The 22,305-nt window shown below is 38.9% G+C and overlaps 1 protein-coding gene across 2 annotated transcripts in view; it reads right to left on the reverse strand.

Moving 5' to 3' along the window:
- The window catches only part of LOC145985893 (FAST kinase domain-containing protein 4-like), a 69,098-nt gene that overhangs the window by 20,160 nt on the left and 26,633 nt on the right, over window positions 1-22,305 (reverse strand). For both annotated transcript variants that reach the window (XM_083120028.1, XM_083120027.1), the window contains exons 3-6: window positions 15,095-15,269; window positions 12,358-13,084; window positions 5,408-5,593; window positions 592-712 (exon numbers count right to left, since the gene is read on the reverse strand). In XM_083120028.1, the coding sequence (XP_082976154.1) occupies window positions 592-712; window positions 5,408-5,593; window positions 12,358-13,084; window positions 15,095-15,269 (1,209 nt within the window). The remainder of the gene's footprint in view (window positions 1-591; window positions 713-5,407; window positions 5,594-12,357; window positions 13,085-15,094; window positions 15,270-22,305) is intronic.

A 22,305-nucleotide genomic window follows, 5' to 3' on the forward strand; every position in this document is an offset into this window, starting at 1 on the left:
GTGGCCAGCCAGAGTGTGTTGCTGATCACAACACCTCCAAAATGACCGAGATCGAGAGGCCCTACCCTCACATCCCCTAAACGTGCTATCATGGCATGGTGCTATATGCATGGGGAAGTTTACCTTTATTTAGTGTCCACTCCAGAAAGAGATTTAACTGCAACAAAAACAAACAGGCTCTCTAGATTCCACCTTATACATGCAACATCTCTGCAAACAAAGGATTCCATGCTTATCTTTCTCTGTTGCAGCAGTGCCTAAAGTGGTTGACTACGCAGAGGAACATATAACATGATGATGATTTCAGAGTTATGGATGACAACCTTCCCCTCCCCATTTCTGCCTCTTTGATCATGTTCACTGATTGGTCAACGCATCCTTCCTATCCTATCACCACAATAACAAACATCTAGTAGAAAAGTGAACTTAAAACATACAACGATCCAAATATTTTATTAAATGTATACTCATTTATTAAATAAAATTTATTTATTAAATGTGTAATTGCTGCAAAAAAACTAACTACAAAAACTTACCTGTTTTTTTAGAAAAGTTTTGTTTTACTTGCAAAAATATTTTAGGAGTACTTACTTCTGCCAAGAAAGACTTCCAAAAACTTCTTATCAAACACACGCTGCAGGAGAGATTCTGGAAAACTTCCAAGTATTGCAAGTTCAAATCCTAGTTTAATCCATGGCAAATCAATTCTATCCTATAAAATAGAATACATCTATTGTCTAATCGTCCACATAAATACACATTAACAATGTGAGCAATGGATTTCAAATGTAGATTTCTTAAGAGTATTCACACATAGAAAACAGTACTTAAAAAAGAGTTCTCATGCTTTTAAATTCCCATATATCAAATAAATGCCCAAATAAAATTGTCATAAAATTTTACCAGGTTTTTGCATTTCCCACATTGTACAGGGTGAGGCAAAAGTCCGGCATCACCCTATTTATTTGAAAATGACTTGACGGAGGGCGATGAAATTTCAGATATGGGTAATTGGCATTGGTGCATACCAGATGGGTCTAGTGAGTCTCATGGTGGCCATCTTGGAATTACATTAAAATTTTCAAATGGGAAGGGGGTCATGTAGTATATAATTTTACATGTGCGTTTTCTCAGAAATAAGAATATGCCGTTATTTTTCCCTTAACTTGATTTGGTGAGGATATTTTTACAGTTGAAGTTCACATTTGTCATCCTACAAGATGTGCTCTATGTGTTGCCAGTTCTGTGCTACACACAATGTAAGAAGTTTCAGCCAGTCCTCGTGGACACACAATAACACTGCAGGGTCGACAGAGTCACATGCTTCTTGGATCCGGTGCTGGAGATGTCGGAGTTCCGTGATTTTCTCTTTATAAACTATGGCTTTAAGATGACAACAAAGGTAAAAGTCAAGGGGCGTAAGGTCCAGAGAATGACCAATCCATCGACCCGGGAGCTGTTCAACCAACCACTGCCTGACACATAACGCATAGTGCGGAGGTGCACCGTCCTGCTGGAAATAGGCTGGCAATTTGCCGTCTGAGTTCATCAGTGAGGGGAACACATCTTCCTGGAGAATACTCAGATCTCTCCCCATTCAGGTTGCCATGGATGAAGACAGGTCCCACAATTCGGGTGTTCCATTTCCCACATCACACCATTACCTTTGCCACACAGACTTCCTTACAAGTATCTGTCCACTATGGGTTCGTATCTGACCAATAATGATGATTCTGCTTATTTACCTCACCGTTCACAAATAATATGGCCTCATTGCTAAGCAGAACATTTTTCAGGAACTGGGGATCTCATTGCGACAAGCCAAAGCCCAGTCTGCAAACCACCTGTGTGAGTCATTCTCAGTTAAGAACGGCTGCATTTGAATTTTGTAGGGATGACTTGTTAGTATGCCAGGTACTGTGTTTCGGTCTCTTGATCAGGGATACCACGATTGCCGGTGCTGTTTCTTTGTCGGTAGCTGTTCTCGGCCGTCCACTACGTTCTCCGTCGCACATGGATTTTGTCTCCTTAACCTTTAGACGGCCGAGCAGGTTTACGAAAGTAACCCCGTTCTGGTCCAGGCTTCTCGGCGGGAATTTTAAATTTGAACACTCTTTGGAGGAAAATTGTTATAACTCGAGCACTATGGGAGCAATCTATTTCGGATAAGTTTTGTTTTGCAGCTAAAACATCAGCTCATGCAAACCTGTACAATTCAAAACACCGGACCAAGGAAGGGGGGGCTTTGGGGGTAGGGGGGCATGACCCCCAAATTTCAATGCAAAAAAAACAACAAAAATCTGGAGTTTGCACCCTCTTCTCCAGCTATTTTGGGGAGAGGGCGAACTTTAGTATTCTTTTCAAAGAATGGACGTTTCCAACGAGAATGAAACATGTTTCATGTTTCTGGGTGACATACAAGTTGAATAATAAGCCATTTTTTTTATTATTTTTTTACGAAAAATAGGTAATTTGCATATTACTCAGAAAATTGTTATAACTCTGGCACTATGGGAGCAATCTACTTCTGACACATAAGCCAGTTTTGTAGCTAAAACATCAGAGCATGCAACCATGTGCAATTCAGAATGCCAAACCAAGGGGAAGGGGGCATGCCCCCTGAATTTCAGTGGAAAAAACATAAAAATCTGGAGTTTGCCCCCTCTTCCCCCGTTATTTTGGAGAGAAGGCGCAAACCTTAGTATTCTTTTCAAAGAATGGACGTTTCCAAAGAGAATGAAACATGTTTCATGTAACTGGGTGCCATACAAGTTGAATGAGCCAAAATGTGAAACTCTGTTCGGAAATCTGGCATGGATATGTTGCGGAGGGGGGGGGGGGAGGGGGGGAGGTTGGTTATCAATATGAATTTCCCAGGCTTGCTCCAGACCTGTGTCAGAGTTTCCACCCACATATAAGAGTATGAAGTTCCAAAAAGGACATCCATTTCGTAATCAGCACCATGATACCATATGGTATCATCGGGCCAGTACAACCTTACTTTTGATGATACCATATGGTATCATCGGGCCAGTAAAGGTTAAACTTCATAAACATGCAACACTGTGGTATGTGAGATGTCATCTCTCTCTGGATGCTGGATATAGAAATCTTCTGCAATGACCCTGGCACTGCGCTCCCCACTTATAAAAACAATTATGATCCATCCTTGGAGGGTTAGAGCCATGTTAGATCACTTGGAACAAATAAATACCAACTCATTACATTACGCCAAATGTGAACTTGAACTGTGAAAATATCCTCACCAAATAAAGTTGGAGGAAAAATAACGGCATATTCTTATTTCCGAGAAAATACACATGTAAAATGATACGCTACATGACCCCTTTCCCATTTCAAAATCTGGATGTAATTCCAAGATGGCCACCATGATACACACTAGCCCCATCTGGTGTGCACCCATGCCAATTACCCATATCTGAAATTTTATCGCCCTCCGTCAAGTAGTTTTCAAATTAAAAGGGTGGTGCCGGACTTTTACCTCACCCTGTAGTTCTTTACCTACAGGCATCTGAAAAATGTACAAGACTCTACTACTTACTGCAATGATTATACTGCTCTGTCAAATAAACACTCGGAATTGTTCAATAAAACTTAAAATATTGGTTTAATCATCCAAATTTATTTTGTCGCCTTCAAAATAGGACCCATTTGATGCAATACACTTAAGCCAACAAATAATCTAGTCGTCGAAACACTTCTTATAGGCACTTTCCGGTATGGTCTTCAGCTCCTTCCGCGAATTTTGTTCTATGACTTCAATGGACTCACGTCTTCCACAAAGTGGTAGTTTGACTTTGGGGCCAAAAAAAAAAGCCATACGGGACCATATCTGGTAAATATGGTGCTTGATTGGTGGCATTCGTTGAGTTTGTGGTAAAAAAATCACATACAAGGATTGATGTGTGGGACGGTGCATTATTGTGGCACAAAATCCAAGAATTGTTCTTCCACAAATCTGGCCTTTTCCGGTGAACATTCTCTCTCAAACACCTCATAATGCCTAAATAATATTGTTTGTTGACTGTTTGCCCCTCTGGAAGGAATTCCGAGTGGATAACACCATGATAGTCAAAGGAAACAGTCAACATGACTGATTTTTGAGACATTGACATGGTTTTATCAGTTTCAGCTCGTTATCGAAGTGCCATTCCGAAGCTTGTTGGGTGGTATGCATGTCAAAATCATACACCCACGTCTCTTCACCCGTTATGATGAGTTTCATGAATGTAGGGTCTGAATTAGCTTGTTCAAGCATGTCTTCAGCAACCTGATTGCGGTTCTCCTTTTGAGAAATTTGAGCTCCTTCAAAACAAGCCGTGCCACAATGCATCTCATGCCCAAAACATCAATTAAAATGGTGTAAATGGATTCATGAGAGATGTCCAGATCCTGAGCCATCTCCCTTAAGCATGAATGACTATTTTCCATCACCATTTCCTTCACTTTGTCGATGTTTTATAGTCAGTCGAAGATGTTGAAGGCAACCACTTCTGTCCTTCTTTGAATGCTTTGTACCACTCGTATGCTCATGTTTTCGATAAAGCTAACTCGCCGTAGGCCTTCTCCAACATTTTCAATGATTCAGCACAAGAAATTTCGTTGGCAACACAAAATTTGAGGCACTCTCTTTGTTTGATATTTTTTATCCATATTAAAAATCGCTGAGCACACTTGAGGTCAACTAACTTAACCAACAGCTGTAAACAAACTGACTAACGGATCGTGCCAAAACTCTACATGACAATTAGGTTCATTAGTACCAACTTACAGAAAAACAAAAAAATCGTACCTTTTACACTGGCTTTTTAAATGAACAAGTTCAGGTATTTATTTGACAGAAGGTATTCCACTTTCATTACAGTTAAAATGTATAGCTCCTGTTTTCAGTAAAACAGTTAAAAGAACGCTTTTGAAAAGGTGGAAAAACTCACAATATTGCAGAAAAATATTATACAGTCCTTTGAAATATTACGAGGATGAGGATGACTGATAATTGATGAAAGGAGCTAGCAAAGAAACACCCACACTTAAACCTTGGACCTTTGTTGGCAAAATTTTGAATGTAATTCTTTCGAGGCAACATTTAAGCACATGGCAAGCAGCCACCAGTTCCTGTCTGCTACTTTCACATGTGGTATCATGCTCTTGCATCACATTAGAAGTATGAATCATCTTGTTCCACAATACACTACTGAATGTTCCACGTCATTTAATTCTTGCACCGGTTTAAAAGAATCCAGCCACATGTTCTCTCAGTTAAACTGCACCCTTGCTTATAAACCAAAACATTATTTTGGAAAAAAAAAGCAACTAGCTTTTGGGAATTGCGTGTGTTCAATGACCTTATTCAACAGCACATTCACATTCATTCTTAATAACTTACCTCTTGAAACAACTTATTTTTCATCAGAGCTGAAAATGCAATATCCCAGTATGCAGGTCTATAATCAGCACTTGCAAATCCAGACACAAAGTTGAACAGGGATGCTGGTGTGCTTTCAGTCAGCATAGAGGGTGAGTTACACACCATGTTTCCAATATAATCCAATAGTGGAATATTTATATGGCCCTAAAAAAAATGACAGTGCTATTGTGATATATAATTTCACTTCATTGAACTGTAACTTTATTTCATGCTATAACATTTCTCTAAATACACTTTTCTAGGTCTTATAGATGCAATAAATCATGTACAAAATAATTTCTCAACTGTATAAGAGTAACAAAACGCAAGTTGGTAGGGCATCTGACTGTCACGCAAGAAGTCCTGGGCCGGCAATTTCAGGTAGGAATTTATCAAACCATATCCCTTCATGGAGCAGGTCTGGGGTTTACACAGCCTCTGATAAATTGGTAACTGGAAGGCAAAGGCAACTGAATGATGGTGCTGTTAACATCTCTCAACAAAATGGCCAAGATTGTGTGACATACCCTCCACCTCCCTCACCATGCCTTCATACCATACCTATAGTGGTTAAAAAGCACAAAACACATCAACATCTTGATACAAAACACCTAGAGATCTTGTTCGGGACAGGAATCAAAACATTATAACAGGTACAGTGAGGAAGGGGGTGATGTGTGCAGCTTCAAAGAAACACTAGAACAGACCGAGTATTGACAAGTTAGTGTATAATCCAGTGGCGACTCGTGGCATTTTTGGGTGTAGGAAGTTATGGTAAACAGACCGAGGAAAATTTTCGAAAATGCGTTCAATTCCACAGTGACATGTATCGCCTGTCCCTTGGATTAGCCATTGGATTTGTAATGTTAGCTGCAGGCCCTCCCTGCCTGTCATGTGTGGATTAAGAACAGCTTTGCCAATACCAACCTCCTGATAATAAAAGGTGCCGTTTCAAATCATAAATTACGCTAAATGTGATAAAATAATGCTAGGGTTTATTATTATTTATTATACAACTATCATTAATTTATTATCATCATTTTCTGATGACTGTAGTAGTTTTACGTTCAAATAAATATATATAAACAACTTACGTGAGAGAGTGGGAATGTTTCAGAACGACGTTTCGGAAGTCTGTACTACTTCCTTCATCAGGTAATAAAATAAAAACTTTAGGTGCCACACATGGTACTGCGTTGTTAAATCGTAAGTTGAGGATTCAGGTTGAGGATAGAAAAGGTAAAAAACTTACGGTGACAGTATAAAAACTCCGATGGAAGTCTTCGCTGGTTAAAAGTTCCCTATGTTAAAAACAAAAACCACAGCTAAAACAAATAAAAGTTGAAGACCTATTACAGTCCCCTAGTGACTTCTATCAGTGTTGGGTGGAACACATGGACTGTGAGCGATCCTATCCTGCATGGAAGGAGAAATTTCCCCTCCCACGTTTTCCACTTACGATGATAAACGTCACCATTCCAAGTTGAACTCAGTCTCTTCTTCGACAGCCTTCACAACCTCGAGTGACATGAAAACCCATTTTAGTGTCGGTATTTACTGCTTTATCCAACTTTTTAAGAAAAGCAATCTACCCTTCCTCCAGATTACCATCAGCTCTGTTAAGCTTATTCCTTTTTCCTGTACATATAAAGGCAGCTTCATAAACGTTCCTGTTTAATTTATTCTCCTCTTTTCTAATTACTTCCCTTTTTTATAATCTTATGTCCCCTCATTATGATATACTCGGATAGGCCTGTTTTTGGTACCCCCTTAATATCTTTATCATGTTCGTCCCATCTAGTGCGCATGTTTCTCCCTGTCTGCCCTACATATTTATTCCCGCATTCACATTCGATCCAGTAAACCCCTTTTTGTTCTTCCGGGTTATCCTTGTTTCTTGCCGAAAAATCTTACTGTTTACAGAAAAGTAATTATATTCAGTGACAATAAAAAAAAAACATCTGACATACTCCCACACGACAAGAATTTCTACCCCATTTTCTAAAAGCCATGGGGTACACTCGGGAATAAGTTAACAACATCAAAACTACTAATGGTGTCATTTTCCCTTAAAACCAGTTTTTCTATGAATTTTTTGACCTGAACAGAGTTTTTTACACTAAACTGAGGATTATCCTTGATCTTCACCAGTCTCTTAACCATTTCTTTGGCCAAACCATAGCCCGGATGATCATACATTGGGATAATAGGTCTAAGCGGGACTTTGGGTTTGTGTGTTTTTGGGATACCAAAGGATGTTGGAATCTTCCCTTCTTTGACTCCTTTGATAAGTTTCTTTCTTTCGGCAGTTCCTAGTGTGATGCTAGTTTTGATGCCTTTCTTTGTCTTGTTTCTAATCTTATCTAATTTCTTCGAAATCCTTATTCCTAAAAATATCCTCTAATTTCTTATGATACGCGTCTCGTTCCATTATTACCATTTTATCTTCCTTATCTGATCTAATCAGATATAGCTTATTATCATTGACCCATTTTTTCCTCTCGCAAGTATCCCCTAAATTTTTTGTCTTCTTTCCCCCTTTGGTATTCACTATGATTCTTATATATCTCTCGAACTTTAAGGTTGGAGTGCAAATGTTCATCTATGATATCACGTGTATTTTGCCTAGCATTAACCTTATCTTCTCTTTCATCCAGCCCTCCCACAATCTTTTCGGAGGCTATGATGAATTCCTCTTTTTCAAATGTTTGATTTTTAATGGCGAATTTATGCCCCATTTTCTTTATTTCTGTTAAAGCTTTGGGGGGTTCAAGTTTTGTCAAATTCAGAAAGTTTTCTTCTTCGGCCTGCTTATGTTTGTGCATCTCCCTTTTTACCCCATTGTTAACTTTCAATTTAGCTAGTTTTTTCTGGATTATGTGAAAATCCTTTTTTCTCGCATTTTCAACCGCTTTAAAATGAAGTTCCTCAATATGTCCCCATGTCACTCCGTCAAGTTGTGTCCCTATCTCCAAATGTAGCCTGTAACAATCGTGATTGAGCTTTACGACCTGTCCATGTGCTTCCCTAATACACTTCCCCAGCATCTTAAATTGTAATTCCTTCTTTTGTTCCTGCCCCGTATTGCTGAAAGGTTGATACCCCCATTTTAGAAAACCTAGAATGTGACCTATATTTTTATATTGTTTGAGAAAGGCAATTCTAATCAGCGTCTGATTTAGTTTGATCCTCAACTTTTCAAAGTTCCGCACTTTGAATCGGAGATTACGAACATATTACAATGGTGCGCTTTACTCACTATCAATTGAAATAAAAATATATAAATAACTTACGTGAGTGAGTGGGAATGTTTCAGAACAAATTTTTGAAAGTCTGTACTACTTCCTTCATCAGGTAATAAAATAAAAACTTTAGGTGCCACACATGGTACTGCGTTGTTAAATCGTAAGTTGAGGATTCAGGTTGAGGATAGAAAAGGTAAAAAACTTACGGTGACAGCATAAAAACTCCGTTGGAAGTCTTCGCTGGTTAAAAGTTCCCTATGTTAAAAACAAAAACCACAGCTAAAACAAATAAAAGTTGAAGACCTATTACAGTCCGCTAGTGACTTCCGTCAGTGTTGGGTGGAACACATGGACTGTGAGCGCTCCTATCCTGCGTGGAAGGAGAAATTTCCCATCCCACGTTCCCCACTTACGATCGTAAATGTCACCATTCCAAGGGGAACTCCCTCTCTTCTTCGACAGCCTTCACAACCTCGAGTGACATGAAAACCCATTTTAGTATCGGTATTTACCACTTTATCCCACTTTTTTAAGAAAAGCGATCCACCCTTCCTCCAGATTAGAGGATACTTTTAGGAATAAGGATTTCGAAGAAATTAGATAAGATTAGAAACGAGACAAAGGAAGGCATCGAAACTATCATCACACTAGGAACTGCCGAAAGAAAGAAACTTATCAAAGGAGTCAAAGAAGGGAAGATTCCAACATCCTTTGGTATCCCAAAAACACATAAACCCGAAGTCCCGCTTAGACCTATTATCCCAATGTATGATCATCCGGGCTATGGTTTGGCCAAAGAAATGGTTAAGAGACTGGTGAAGATCAACGATAATCCTCAGTTTAGTGTAAAAAACTCTGTCCAGGTCAAAAAGTCCATTGAAAAACTGGTTTCAAGGGATAATGGCACCATTAGTAGTTTTGATGTTGTTAACTTATTCCCGAGTGTACCCCATGACTTTTATATAATGGGGTAGAAATTCTTGTCGCGTGGGAGTATGTCCGATGGATTTTTTTTGTCACTGAATATAATTATTAGTATTAAACAGTAAGATTTTTTGGCAAAAATAGGGACTGGCCATGGGTAACCCAATCTCGGGTTTAATCGCCAACGTTTTCATGCATTATGTTGAAAAAGCAGCTTTAGATCAAGTTAGGGTAGGCTTAATGTATTATGACAGATACGTTGACGACATCCTCATTATAGGGAACAGCAACACATTAGACACAGTTTTTGTTGAATTAGGGAAACAAGATGAAAGAATCAGCTTTACCAGGGAAAATATAAAGGACGGGAGTATTAATTTTTTTGATTTAAGCATTACCATAACTGAAAAAGGGCTTATAACCGGTGTTTTTCATAAACCACTGGCAGGCAAACTGTACCTCAACAAAAAATCAGAACACCCCAAAGGGGTTAAATTGAACATTTTCCTTAATTTCTTTATCCGAGCCGAAAGACTGTATAATAATAGCAATGAAAAAGAGAGAGAAAACGCCTGGATTAAAAGGGTAGGTCAGAAGAATGGATACAATATCCGAGAATTAGATAGGATAGCTAGGAAAGCGAGAAAGATTATCGTGAATGAAAATACATAATAATAATTAAAAAAAAGATGATAATGAAGAATGTAATGTAGGACATTTCGTCGGAATCCCCTATTACAAGGGGGTTTCCGAAAAGATCGCAAAAACAATGAGAAAATACGGCGTAAAATGCAGGATGAATGCCCCTAGAAATATTGATAAGAATTTTACCAGGTACAAATGGGGGAGGGGGAAGGATAACCCGGAAGAACAAAAAGGGGTTTACTGGATCTAATGTGAATGCGGGAATGAATATGTAGTGCAGACGGGTAGAAACATGCGCACTAGATGGGACGAACATGATAAAGATATTAAGGAAGGTGTACCAGAACATATCATAATGAGCGGACATTGGATTATAAAAAAGGGAAGTAATTAGAAAAGAGGAGAATAAATTAAACACGAACGTTTATGAAGCTGCCATTATATGCACAGGAAAAAGGAATAAGCTTAACAGAGCTGATGGTAATCTGGAGGAAGGGTGGATTGCTTTTCTTAAAAAGTGGGATAAAGCGGTAAATATCGACACTAAAATGGATTTTCATGTCACTCGAGGTTGTGAAGGCTGTGGAAGAAGAGCCGGAGTTCAACTTGGAATGGTGACGTTTACGATCGTAAGTGGGGAACATGGGAGGGGAAAATTCTCCTTCCACGCAGGATAGGAGCGCTCACAGTCCATGTGTTCCACCCAACACTGACGGAAGTCACTAGCGGACTGTAATAGGTCTTCAACTTTTATTTGTTTTAGCTGTGGTTTTTGTTTTTAACATAGGGAACTTTTAACCAGCGAAGACTTCCATCGGAGTTTTTATACTGTCACCGTAAGTTTTTCACCTTTTCTATCCTCAACCTGAATCCTCAACTTACGATTTAACAACGCAGTACCATGTGTGGCACCTAAAGTTTTTATTTTATTACCTGATGAAGGAAGTAGTACAGACTTTCAAAAATTTGTTCTGAAACATTCCGACTCACTCACGTAAGTTATTTATATATTTTTGTTTGAATTGATAGTGAGTAAAATGCAACTTTGTAATAAGTTTTAAGTTAAATTTTATTTTGCTATTTTGGAGTTGTGAACTGTGTTATTGATTATTTATTGTAGTTAAGCAACATTAGGAATTTCGATCATTCAATAAAATGGGTTTAGCATAGTGCTTGAAAAAAGTTGAAGAAAATTCCATGACTAGTAACGGCGTCCGTTTGTTTCATTTGTGACCTTCAACTCTTTCTACCGATATTATTTTTATGAAATGTTCCTCCCTTGTTAAATTGGGAAGGTTAAAGAAAAGATGAAAACAAAAGAGGATGGATCAAGGCCTGTAGAAGCTTGTCCCTTGGTCAGCATACTTCCTTTTGTTTGAAACAAGTCCACTAGAAAAATACAAACAAGATCTGGAGATTTTCTAAAAATAAATATTTCCTCAAAATATCTTCATTAGAATTCAATTTCTCTCTTTCCCAGGGACACCAGTTTTTGAAATGATGCTGGATTTTCCATTATGCCAAACAGAGTGCTACGTGCGAACGAAGTTCAAATTTTGCTAGGTTTAGAACCATTATGATAGAGTTGGCATGACTGCTGAGGAACTTACCGGACCTTCCTCGCGCACTGTATAACTGGGCAACCCACCACGTACCCCCACCCTCCCTTGCACTGCACCTCATCAGCGGCAGGCAAAGATGGTCGTCGTCTTTGAGCAACAGATCTGGAACGAGCGGGTGATAGCTAGCATATTGACTCTTGACAGTCGAGTATCGAACCTTGATTGCGTTCAAAATTTTATAACGCTCATTAAACTCTTATAATAAGTATAAATGAAACTGTAGGAAGTTCCTCACTTCCTACATGGAGGAATCGCCACTGGTATAATCTGCCCTGGTGAAGGTGGTGTTACTATTACCACCATCTGGGTTTCGTAACTCCAGAGTTGCCTATGTAAAGGCATGGACGGAGAAATTCCTGCCTATCACGAACCCTGAGAAAAGAACCCAGTATCTTGCATGGCAGTGAGGCACCCTAAATTCTAGAAAAGGTGTGGCTGAATAATTTTAACAAGTACTCAATGAAGTAAACTACTCAATGGTATCAATACCTACCATTATCGTCAATTTCTTGAGAATCCATAACACCTCACTAAAATTCCATTCACTCTGCATCAAATACTTGGCAGCACTATCCATCAAGTCTTCATGATAAAAACATTTTTCCTTTGCAGCATGATATCTCTGGATCAACAGACTTAAGATAATGTTCAACTCTCTATACGAACAACCTTCTATGGAAGATGCTAGAACATTTAAAGATGCTTGCAATAGTTCCTGCATCGCTACTGTTGTACAATGAAGAGAACACAGACTTCGGACCACTCTTTTAGCAGTCTTCACATCAAAGCATGCTGTGTGCAAATTAAGTGCACTAACAACAATATTAGCAGAATCTTCTGAGAGTCTCTTGTCTGCTATGAAAAGAAGAACCTGAGACAGGTGGGTCTGGCTGTCTCGGTCCAACTTCAGGTTCAAGTTCGCTTCCAACACCAGAGGAAGGGCAATTTTCAGAGCCTCTGACAGAGAACTCCTTTCACATTTATTCAGCAGGAAATCCAGAAATAATATGTGGTCAAGAGAAAGATCATTGATATTATGTTTTATATAATGCAAAAGCACCTGAACCAATCTACTTGAAGTGGGTACACCTAAGTATATTGAGATCTTCAGTGCTTCTATTGTTGTATTAACATCCATGAATCTTGCTCTGTTCTTTAAGCCATGACACAATTTATAAAATTCAGGCATTGTGACAACTTCTTCTTTACCTAAGTCAGCACTGAAAAAGAGAAAGGTCATGTTATTAATATCTTCTTATTTAATTGTTGTCCATCTAATACAATAAAAAATATCCTACAATAGCAAATGTTGACTGCATTGTTCCAATTCGTGGCCAATTGGGTTGAGCAGTCAACTCAAATCTTGCCCTTCAGGGTTCCGAGTTGGGAGTTCTGACACATTGTTTCCATTGTGTATATCTTTATCAGTGCTATTTAATTATCATCCATCCTCATATCAATTAATCTAAAATTCCAGGGTCAGCATATCCAGGTCTGGATCCATTTGCCCAATCCTAGTTCAGATACCTGGGCAAAAACATATAACAGGTGCGGCAGTGAAACGGGCGATTTGGCAACCCTGGAAATAGCAAGTTACGTAAGGAATCAGATAACGGGAGTGGTGCCATCTGGACAACAAACCTTTGCCATTGACACTGATATCGGTGTTCAGACTAGATGGCGTCGTGGACAGGTGAACAACGCGCTTTTGCCGTAAAGGCGTTTCACAAAAATGCTGCGCGGCCATGTAGCTGTCATTGTTTTTGTGAAACGCCTTTACGGCAAAAGCGCGTTGTTCACCGGTCAACGACGCCATCTCGACTGAACACCGATATCAGTGTCAATGGCAAAGGTTTGTTGTCCAGATGGCACCACTCCCGTTATCTGATTCCTTACGTAACTTGCTATTTCCAGGGTTGCCAAATCGCCCGTTTCACTGCCGCACCTGTTACATGTATATGACATGTGTAAGAAATGTTCCATGCATGTGAAAGCACAAATTTTAGAAGAAAGAAAAATGGTGAGGTCCTCAAACAATAGGATAATAAGGACTATTGTCGTCAACATCCCAATAAAGCATACATATTTTTGCAGCAATCTTCTCCTTTTCATCTACTTAATGTTGTACTACAGATAACCTTATGATTATTATGTACATTTATTTTTCAGATCTGCCACTCCCTTCACCAGACATCATCAGGAATGCACGGAAGGCATCATAATTGTGAAAAAACACAGACTCCATTTGAAATTACAATTCAGCTTAGCTTTTCTGCCACTTTTGGCTAATTGCAAAGATGATGATGATGAGATGAGTGATGAAATTGATGGAAGGGCAACTCACAAATAACACCCATGCCCAGGCTGGGATAAGCTTTGTTGGAGAAACAGAATTTGATCTTACAGATGAAATTACATCTGGCAGAGTTCTCAACTGGAAGCTTTGTATGAGAAGAGATACAAATGATACATCTTTTGTTGTTCATGTAGTTGTTAGGCTTCAACGTAAGATCCTCTACCATCCTACCACCTGTCATAAAAATCTGAGATGGTCGGGTCAGAAGCTGTGATGACTTGGCATGGTGCCAAATGTAAATTTCTGTCGCATATTCTGACTTTGTTGAAGAAAAAAAAAGGCACTGTCACTTTAATTTCAAACTTGAATTATGAGCTGCTGACACATATCATCTTGCGTGTCCACTTCTTATCAAATATCAGCTATTGTGGCATCTATCTTGCACACATGTGCAGAAGAATAAGTGCTCATGAATAATTGTCCCCACACTGCCAACACTGATCTTCACCTCCTGCACAATGGAATGCACTGTTACTCATCAATTCTCAAGGATGCCTTCCTCAACACAGGTGATATTCACTAGCGTCACTGCAGTTGGACAAGCATGTCCCCGCCGTTTATTGTTCTCCAGCTATTTACCACTTTTTCGTGCACAAATGTTTATCAACATTCAATGAGCCTTGTACAAACTACAAAATATGAAAACAAAATCAAACAAAGATAAAAAAATTGACAGAAATGATTTTGAATACAAATTTGAAAATCTCTCTTATCCATTGACTATTACAAAGAAATGAAGAACATAACTATTGTGAAACAATTAACAACAACATTTCACATGAAGAAAAAGAGATTTAAAATTACGTTTATGGTAACAGAATGATGGAACTCAGATGTAATAGAAGTGTAAAGACAAATGATATCTTGTACTTACTTGCCCGACTTGTGTAACTCAAATACAGATCTCAATGCACGAACGAGATGCACATCATTCATAATGGAGTGGTGTTCATTTACTAAGTGAAGTACATCTCGGATAGTTGTTGAACTACTAATCTTTTTCAACAACAGATCTGGTGCTGCCTTCACAGTGGCACTTTCTGATGTTACTACAAGACATAATAAAAACAGATACAGTACATAAATGTGCACAGCACACTTCAACTATGTATTTATCAAACAAATTTTGTAGTAGACCAGCCAAAGACCAGAATTGTGACTTTTACTCAAATGGAATGTTAATAACAGGCATCCATGCTAAATTAATCAGTCATAGGTCTGACAGAAAAACTAGGGTGAATGCCACCAAAAATTCTGACCTAAGGTCATATTCTGACCCTAGAAGGTCAAATTTCCAACTCATCCAAATATGTTCGTGTAATATATCAAACAAAAGGTATGGACGAGACAAACTGTTTGGTGATATTTTTAGGTCAGAATATTGATGTGAGAAGTAGCTCTTGTGGGTCAAAGTTAATCAGGCTATATTTGTATACACTGGAGTCCTACATAGGACCATCCAAGGAGATAAAAAAAAACCTTTAAAAAATCTATTACCTGCATGTAATGTTAATGACAGGCATTCATGGTAAATCAAGCAGTCATAGGTCTGACCATGGTGGATGCCACTAAAAATGTTGACCTTCAAGGACATATGGTGACACAAAAGGTTAAATCTCAAAGTCATCCAAATAGTGTCATGTAACATATTGAAACAAAGGAATGGACAAGACAAACAGTTTGGTACTATTTCTAGGTCAGAATTTCAATCTCAGAAGTAGTTCATGTAGGTCAAAGTCCATTCAAATATTTGTCAGACCCGTGGCCGATTGGTTTAGCATTGGTGCTTGCTATTAACATTCCATGGATAAAGGTTTTTTAAAGCCTACTCAGAGAAAAATACGAGGTGTGGCTAGAAAAATAACGGACTGTTGCTACAAATATTTTATTGGTTATTTTGTACAATACAAACATTATCCCCTTCAAAGTACTCCTCGGCACTATCGATACACCGCTCCATACGAATCTTCCATTGCTGGAAATCATTTTCTGAAACCATGTTCATGACCTCCGTCGCTTTTGTTTTCACAGATTCTATGGTCATAAATCTGGTTCCTTTCAGTGCTGATTTGATCTTTGGGAATAAGAAAAGTTGCACGGAGCAAGATCCGGTGAATAGGATGTATGTTGTAACACTGGGATTCCATACTTGGCCAAAAATGCCTTGACTGAAAATGCCGTGTGGACAGGAGCATTGTCCTGATGAAGAATCCATGACTTGCTTTTCCACAAATCAGGTCGTCATCTTCTTACTCGCTCACGACGGCTCGTCAGCACCGTAATGAAATAATGTTGGTTGATAGTTTGACCTTCGGGTACCCAATTCGAATCAATTCACTGACATTTGCATGTTTTTGACGTGCAAGGCCGTCCAGGATGAGAGTCGTCCGCGATCACTTCTTGTCCCTCTTTAAACCTTTGAAACCACTCAAATAATTGAGTGCATGATAAACACTCATCTCCGTACACTTCCTTCAACAAAACATAAGTTTCTGTGGCAGATTTTCAGAGTTTCACAAGAAACTTCACATTGATACGCTGTTCCACATTCACACTTAACATTTTTCCGATGGAGCACAGATGTACGGTTCACTTCGTCCACAGGCTACAGCAGAACTCAGCACCGTGCACCCTGGGAAATCACACAGTCGATAGGCAGGATATCACGTTATACACTCATGCACCACTTGAACTTGACGCACTTGCCGTTTGTCGACAGCAACATCAGTCCGGTTATTTTCTAGCCACACCTCATAGCTTGTTTTCCATGCACTCTGCACCGTATGCAATGTACGGTCTGTGACATGTTTTTTCCGCAAACTGTAATAAGTGATTAAAAGTATTAATTTACAATGCGAAAAACACCTCACAACACTTCCGCCTTCATGAGTCGGTATGCTGTGCGTCAGTTTTGTTTCCATGGAGTAGTACTAGAAGTTGCCGCTAGAGGAGATCGTGTTTGCTCGTCGCTTTCCCTGCCTCAGCTCTCGGCAGTGTAGAAGTCATACGAGAACCGCAGCAGCGTGAAGCCACGCATGGGGGTAACTGGACATCAGCTAGACTTCAACTAGTTAAGCAGGAAGAAGAACGAAATGGATAAGTGTTCACAGGATTGTTAAAAGAACCTAGTCATGAACTTTTGGTGTAAGCTGTGCTGTGTATTTAAGTAACGAACTCGTATGCATACTTTTCTTTACGAGACGAATGAGGAGTTTTCGTAAGTTGTCATTCACATGAAATAAGGCAGAACAAACTGTGATTCTATTTGATTTGTGTTATTGTTCCCCACCTTGACTGCTTGGGTTCGAACAGCGAAAGTTGTCTTAGTATCACGAAATAATCAATCGACAATCCAAAAGGAAAAAGTGATACAGGGAGTTGGGTACGAACGATTTGACTCCATACGAGTTTTTGACTGTGAACTTATGCTCGGACAAGTTGGGCATGTTTTTGGTGAAGGAAGTGGACGGCCAGCAAGAACAGGAGCTTTGAGAGATTTGAGTATTCGTCGAGTCAACAACAGTAACCAAAACGGAAGAGGTTATGAGGATTGAAGAGGAAATTGCGCCCCTCCAATTTGATGATGGTTTTCAATCCAAGACCTGTCATGTCAAGGAATAGCTTAGTGATCATCACAGAAGAAGAAGAATTATAGGTTGTGACAAAGGTCTACCTTCTACCCCATATTACCAGCACCTCACAAAAATTAAGGTATGTACAGTGAGCGGCAATTAATCTTGTTCTTGGAACATTCAGTGAAAGTGAAGTAATATGAGTACGTAAGTGGAACGAACGTAGGATTGGAATTTGCAGAACTGTAGTTTTCGCATATGCGTTACCTTTCGACTGTTGCAGCAATTGTAAAATTAGGACAGACAGTTTGTTGTGGATTTGTTGATTGCGAAGAAAAGTCTCCCTCCCTTTGGATACCAAAACTAAGATATTTTAAATACAAAATGTGCAATGAATGTACAGGGTGTTTAAGAGCGCCAGTTGCCATAATACTAACATTTGATATAATTTAAGTACTGGGGTAAAATTAGTGTGCTGGATGCACATCATAAGCTTTAATCGTCGTGTTAAATGGGCATTGCATGCTCAAGTTGAAATGGTGACGTTGTTTATTGATAGTTGTTAAAACATTTGGAATTAATACCTGTCTTGGTCGTCCTGTACATTGTTGATGTTAAAAGTTGAATTACGTACGCAGGTCATTCACCATTGTTCTATATTATTAATGTATTGTTATGCATCAATGCTCACCTACTTCGTTGCGCTAGACTATTGAAATAAAAGAAAGAAAACAAACTAAAATTAATTGTACAATTTGTTAACCTTCAGAAACGTAGCGAGTAAGGAACACTTAAAATTCTTGATTGATCGCAACATTGCAAAAGGATGAGTGACTGTTTGCATGAATATCGCAAATGAGTCAAGTAATTGGCTACTGAGAAATTCAAGACTAATGATAGGATTGAACGCGGGTGCAACACATGTTTGGCAAGGACACGCAAAATCACATTTTATTGAGAAACCTTCGTATTCCTTGGTGTCTTGGAAGTATTATACTGTGTAGCAAGTTGAGTTAATACTAGACATAAACCATAGATTATATCTTTGGTTGATGGTTCTCAAACGAGACTGAGGTGATACACAAAAATGTGTCACACGCTTCAACAAGACAAGAGACTTTTGTAATTGGTTGGAAAGAGGCATAATTCTTTCGATTCACGCCCTCCTAGGCACCATCCACATACTTTATTTTTATTGCACACCTTTCACATTACAGGTCCTGGAGAAAATCTGATTTTATATATATTAAAAAGAATAAGTAACGATAAGGCAATACTGATCAATATTGTAAACGAACAGTAGAAATTTCCAAAAATTAAAAGATACCTACAAACAACTTTATTCGATACACACAAACTCAAGTACTTTATTTTTCTTTCTTTTTTTTTTTTAAAATGATGGAAATATATCTAAGAATAAGCAGCAACTGTTGGTCTGAAGATAAACAAAAAATACAAAATTGAAAAAGAAACCAAAGTATTCAGAAAATATCAAACAATACGTAAAAATTAGAAACCCGTTTTTTGACTTCGAAAATTTGAGTTCTTGTTTTTAAGTCCACTTTATGCCCAGATAGGGTAGTCGGTATTGTACCTTCTGTTTAATGTAGAATCCGAACCACTATGTGCCTCCACAGAGTATCAAACTTTGGAACCCTTTATTGCAAGAGACATTGAAATTAATATATTGTTCATCTAGCTGTTTCATTCCAATTCTAATTATTTATTTTACATCGCTTATCTAACTCATAGTCCAGGCCATGAAATTTCAAGTTTGAGGTCAGTCGCTGGACTAAAATCTTTGGTCTCCACTGTTTACAATATTTACAAGTTGCGAGATTTGTTGCCTCGTCATACAACCACCACTCAAAATGGTTCAACCACTCTTTATTAAATTTCCTTTTAACTGCAAATGACACTGAATCGCTATCACATTTCCTTTTACCACTTTTAGCACAGCTGGGAGATGAGGTAAGCTGAACACTGCTACTAGCTGATTTTCATACATCACCCTTAACGAAAAAGAATCGTATGTTTGTTTGCTTCTTCTCCATCGCAGTAATTGAACTAAATAAAACTAATTCTCTGGAACCACTTCACTCACTTCACCACCGAACCAAAAAAAAGATGTAAACAGAACGAACGTTACTACCACGTTTTTCCACGGACAAGCAAGGAGCCACGGTTGGGCCACAGTCTGCACTATGCACACATACTTTCTGCAGTGTCATCATTTTGAAACAACAGAGTGGAGGAAAAGCAAAGCAGGGAAAATGGGTTTGGTTGGGTTGCATGTGCATCCAAAGTGGTAGCTTCCCAATAGTTGTGGAACTGTTGTGCCGATTAGATGGTGTCGGCGTTGAGTGGACACAGGGTTTTCGATCGCTCACTCTCCAAAACCATGTACGAACGTTGGATTGAGATGTTCGGACGTGTTTGACACACATTTGAAAACAAAATTTTAGTCACCAGCCCCAAACCTTTGGTCGCCAATGGCAACCTGGCGACCGGAAATTTCGCACCATGTCATAGTCTAATGAGACGATGATGATGAATGGTGAACAGGACAAACACAGAGATACATACATGTCTTGACCATGGTTCAAAGCTGGAAACCCTAGCTTGATGCTGCCTACCCCACCAGGAGCCGGCTGTTATTTTATTGTGAACCGTTCACTTGCATTTAGCGATAACAAAAGACAAGAATACTTTCCTATTAACATTCGTGAAAGGTTCTAACATGATGTGAGGTTGAGATGATGGCAATTGGCCTGCAACCACCCACTGCCCGAACAATGGGATAGGGGAAAATACATGTAAAGTGTCCGATATGTATGGAAAAGATAGAGAGGCCTCCAATGGCCTCTTGAAGTGGTAGGAGCCAAATATACCACAGCCCGGAAAGATTTTCATCCCGTGCATAGGCACACAACAACATAAAATGCTGACCAAGTAATTTGCTTTGTCATTAATATAGGCCTAACTATTATTCACTCCTCTTTCGATGTAAGTTGAGAAATTGGATTGATTTGGTGTTTTAAGTCCACTTTATGCACAGTAAGGCTAATTGGGACTGGACCTACAGCTTAAAGTGGGATCCGAACCACTATGTGCCTCCACCGGGTAACGAACCCGGGATACCTTTTTTACAAGGCGAGGACGCTACCACTGCGCCATCGGGGAGGCGTAAGTTGAGAAATATGTGCTATTCTGTCAACGTTACCACCTAAGGAGCAGTGACAGAACTCATCCAGTTCTATCACGAGTCCTTACACGTTCTTGTCACCGAGAACATCAGAAAGCTGGAAAACTGCATTGTGGAGTTTATATCTATCATTTGCACTCGTTTCTTAAAACATTGGCCACATTTAATGAAAATGTTGAAATCTATGAACTGATATCTTCTCACTGCCTGGTAGTAGGCTTTCTCCATTCAGTATGAGTTCAGTTCTGTTGGTTGCATACATGCCAAATTCTGTCTGTAATTCATTCAGCCCAGAACTTGCTTTCAAAAAGTTCAGATGTGAAGACCACTCATTAGAATTAGAAGTGATTCAAAATGATTGTTGGAGTCTTAATATTTATTTTTCAGCAGGTCAAGAAATATTTGACATTTATAACACCATCAATTGATGGAGGCACTCTAAAATATTTCTATTGTAATAGGTAGTGACCTGTTGTTACTAATTTGGCCACTAGGACAGGTTTACAAGATGGCAGGTCAAGACTCTGAGAACGCATTCCCCACCTCGAATTCCATCAAAGGCAGTCAGTTACCATCGACCAACAACACGCATTCCCCACCTCGAATTCCATCAAAGGCAGTCAGTTACCATTGACCAACAACACCCTTCTCTGAAAATCTCCTTTCGATCATAATCCTCAAGTGTTTAAGCTCGAAGCAGCATAGGCAACATAGCTTCATTCTTAGTTGCTTTGGTTTGCAGAGTTCCCTCTGATTTTCTAGACCTCCGTTGGAAAGCCTCTCTAGCGTGGCACACTTGTGCTTCTGGTTTTCCACTATGCAGGCACCATGTCTCCTGAAACTGTGCACATCACCGGCAATGTGTTGTTCGAGAACGACAAATGACCGAATATAATGAAAGTCAAGAGTGTCTCCATGAATTAGTGTGGTTATAAATGACAAATGTTTCATGATGTATTCACAATAAAATATTGAAATTACAACAATTATTTTGAACAACCCTGTGTAACATTCTCAAACTGAGACTACGTGTATGACCCACTTCTGACATCAATATTCTGACCTAAAAATATCACCAAACAGTTTGTCTCGTCAATACCTTTAGTTTGATATATTACACGAACATATTTGGAAGAGTTTGAAATTTGACTGGTCTACTATTGTAAAGAGTGAAAAAAATGGAAAGCAGGAAAAGAAAAAAGAGAGGAGGGAGAAGGAAAAAGAGAGGGGAGAAAATAAAAATAAAAGTGAGGGCAAAACAAGGCTTGAATTAGTTTTGCATGCTTACGAATGTCTAAAAATCACGCA

The sequence above is a fragment of the Lepisma saccharinum genome, chromosome 3, assembly GCF_977018435.1.
Source record: "Lepisma saccharinum chromosome 3, izLepSacc3.1, whole genome shotgun sequence".
NCBI lineage: Eukaryota > Metazoa > Arthropoda > Insecta > Zygentoma > Lepismatidae > Lepisma > Lepisma saccharinum.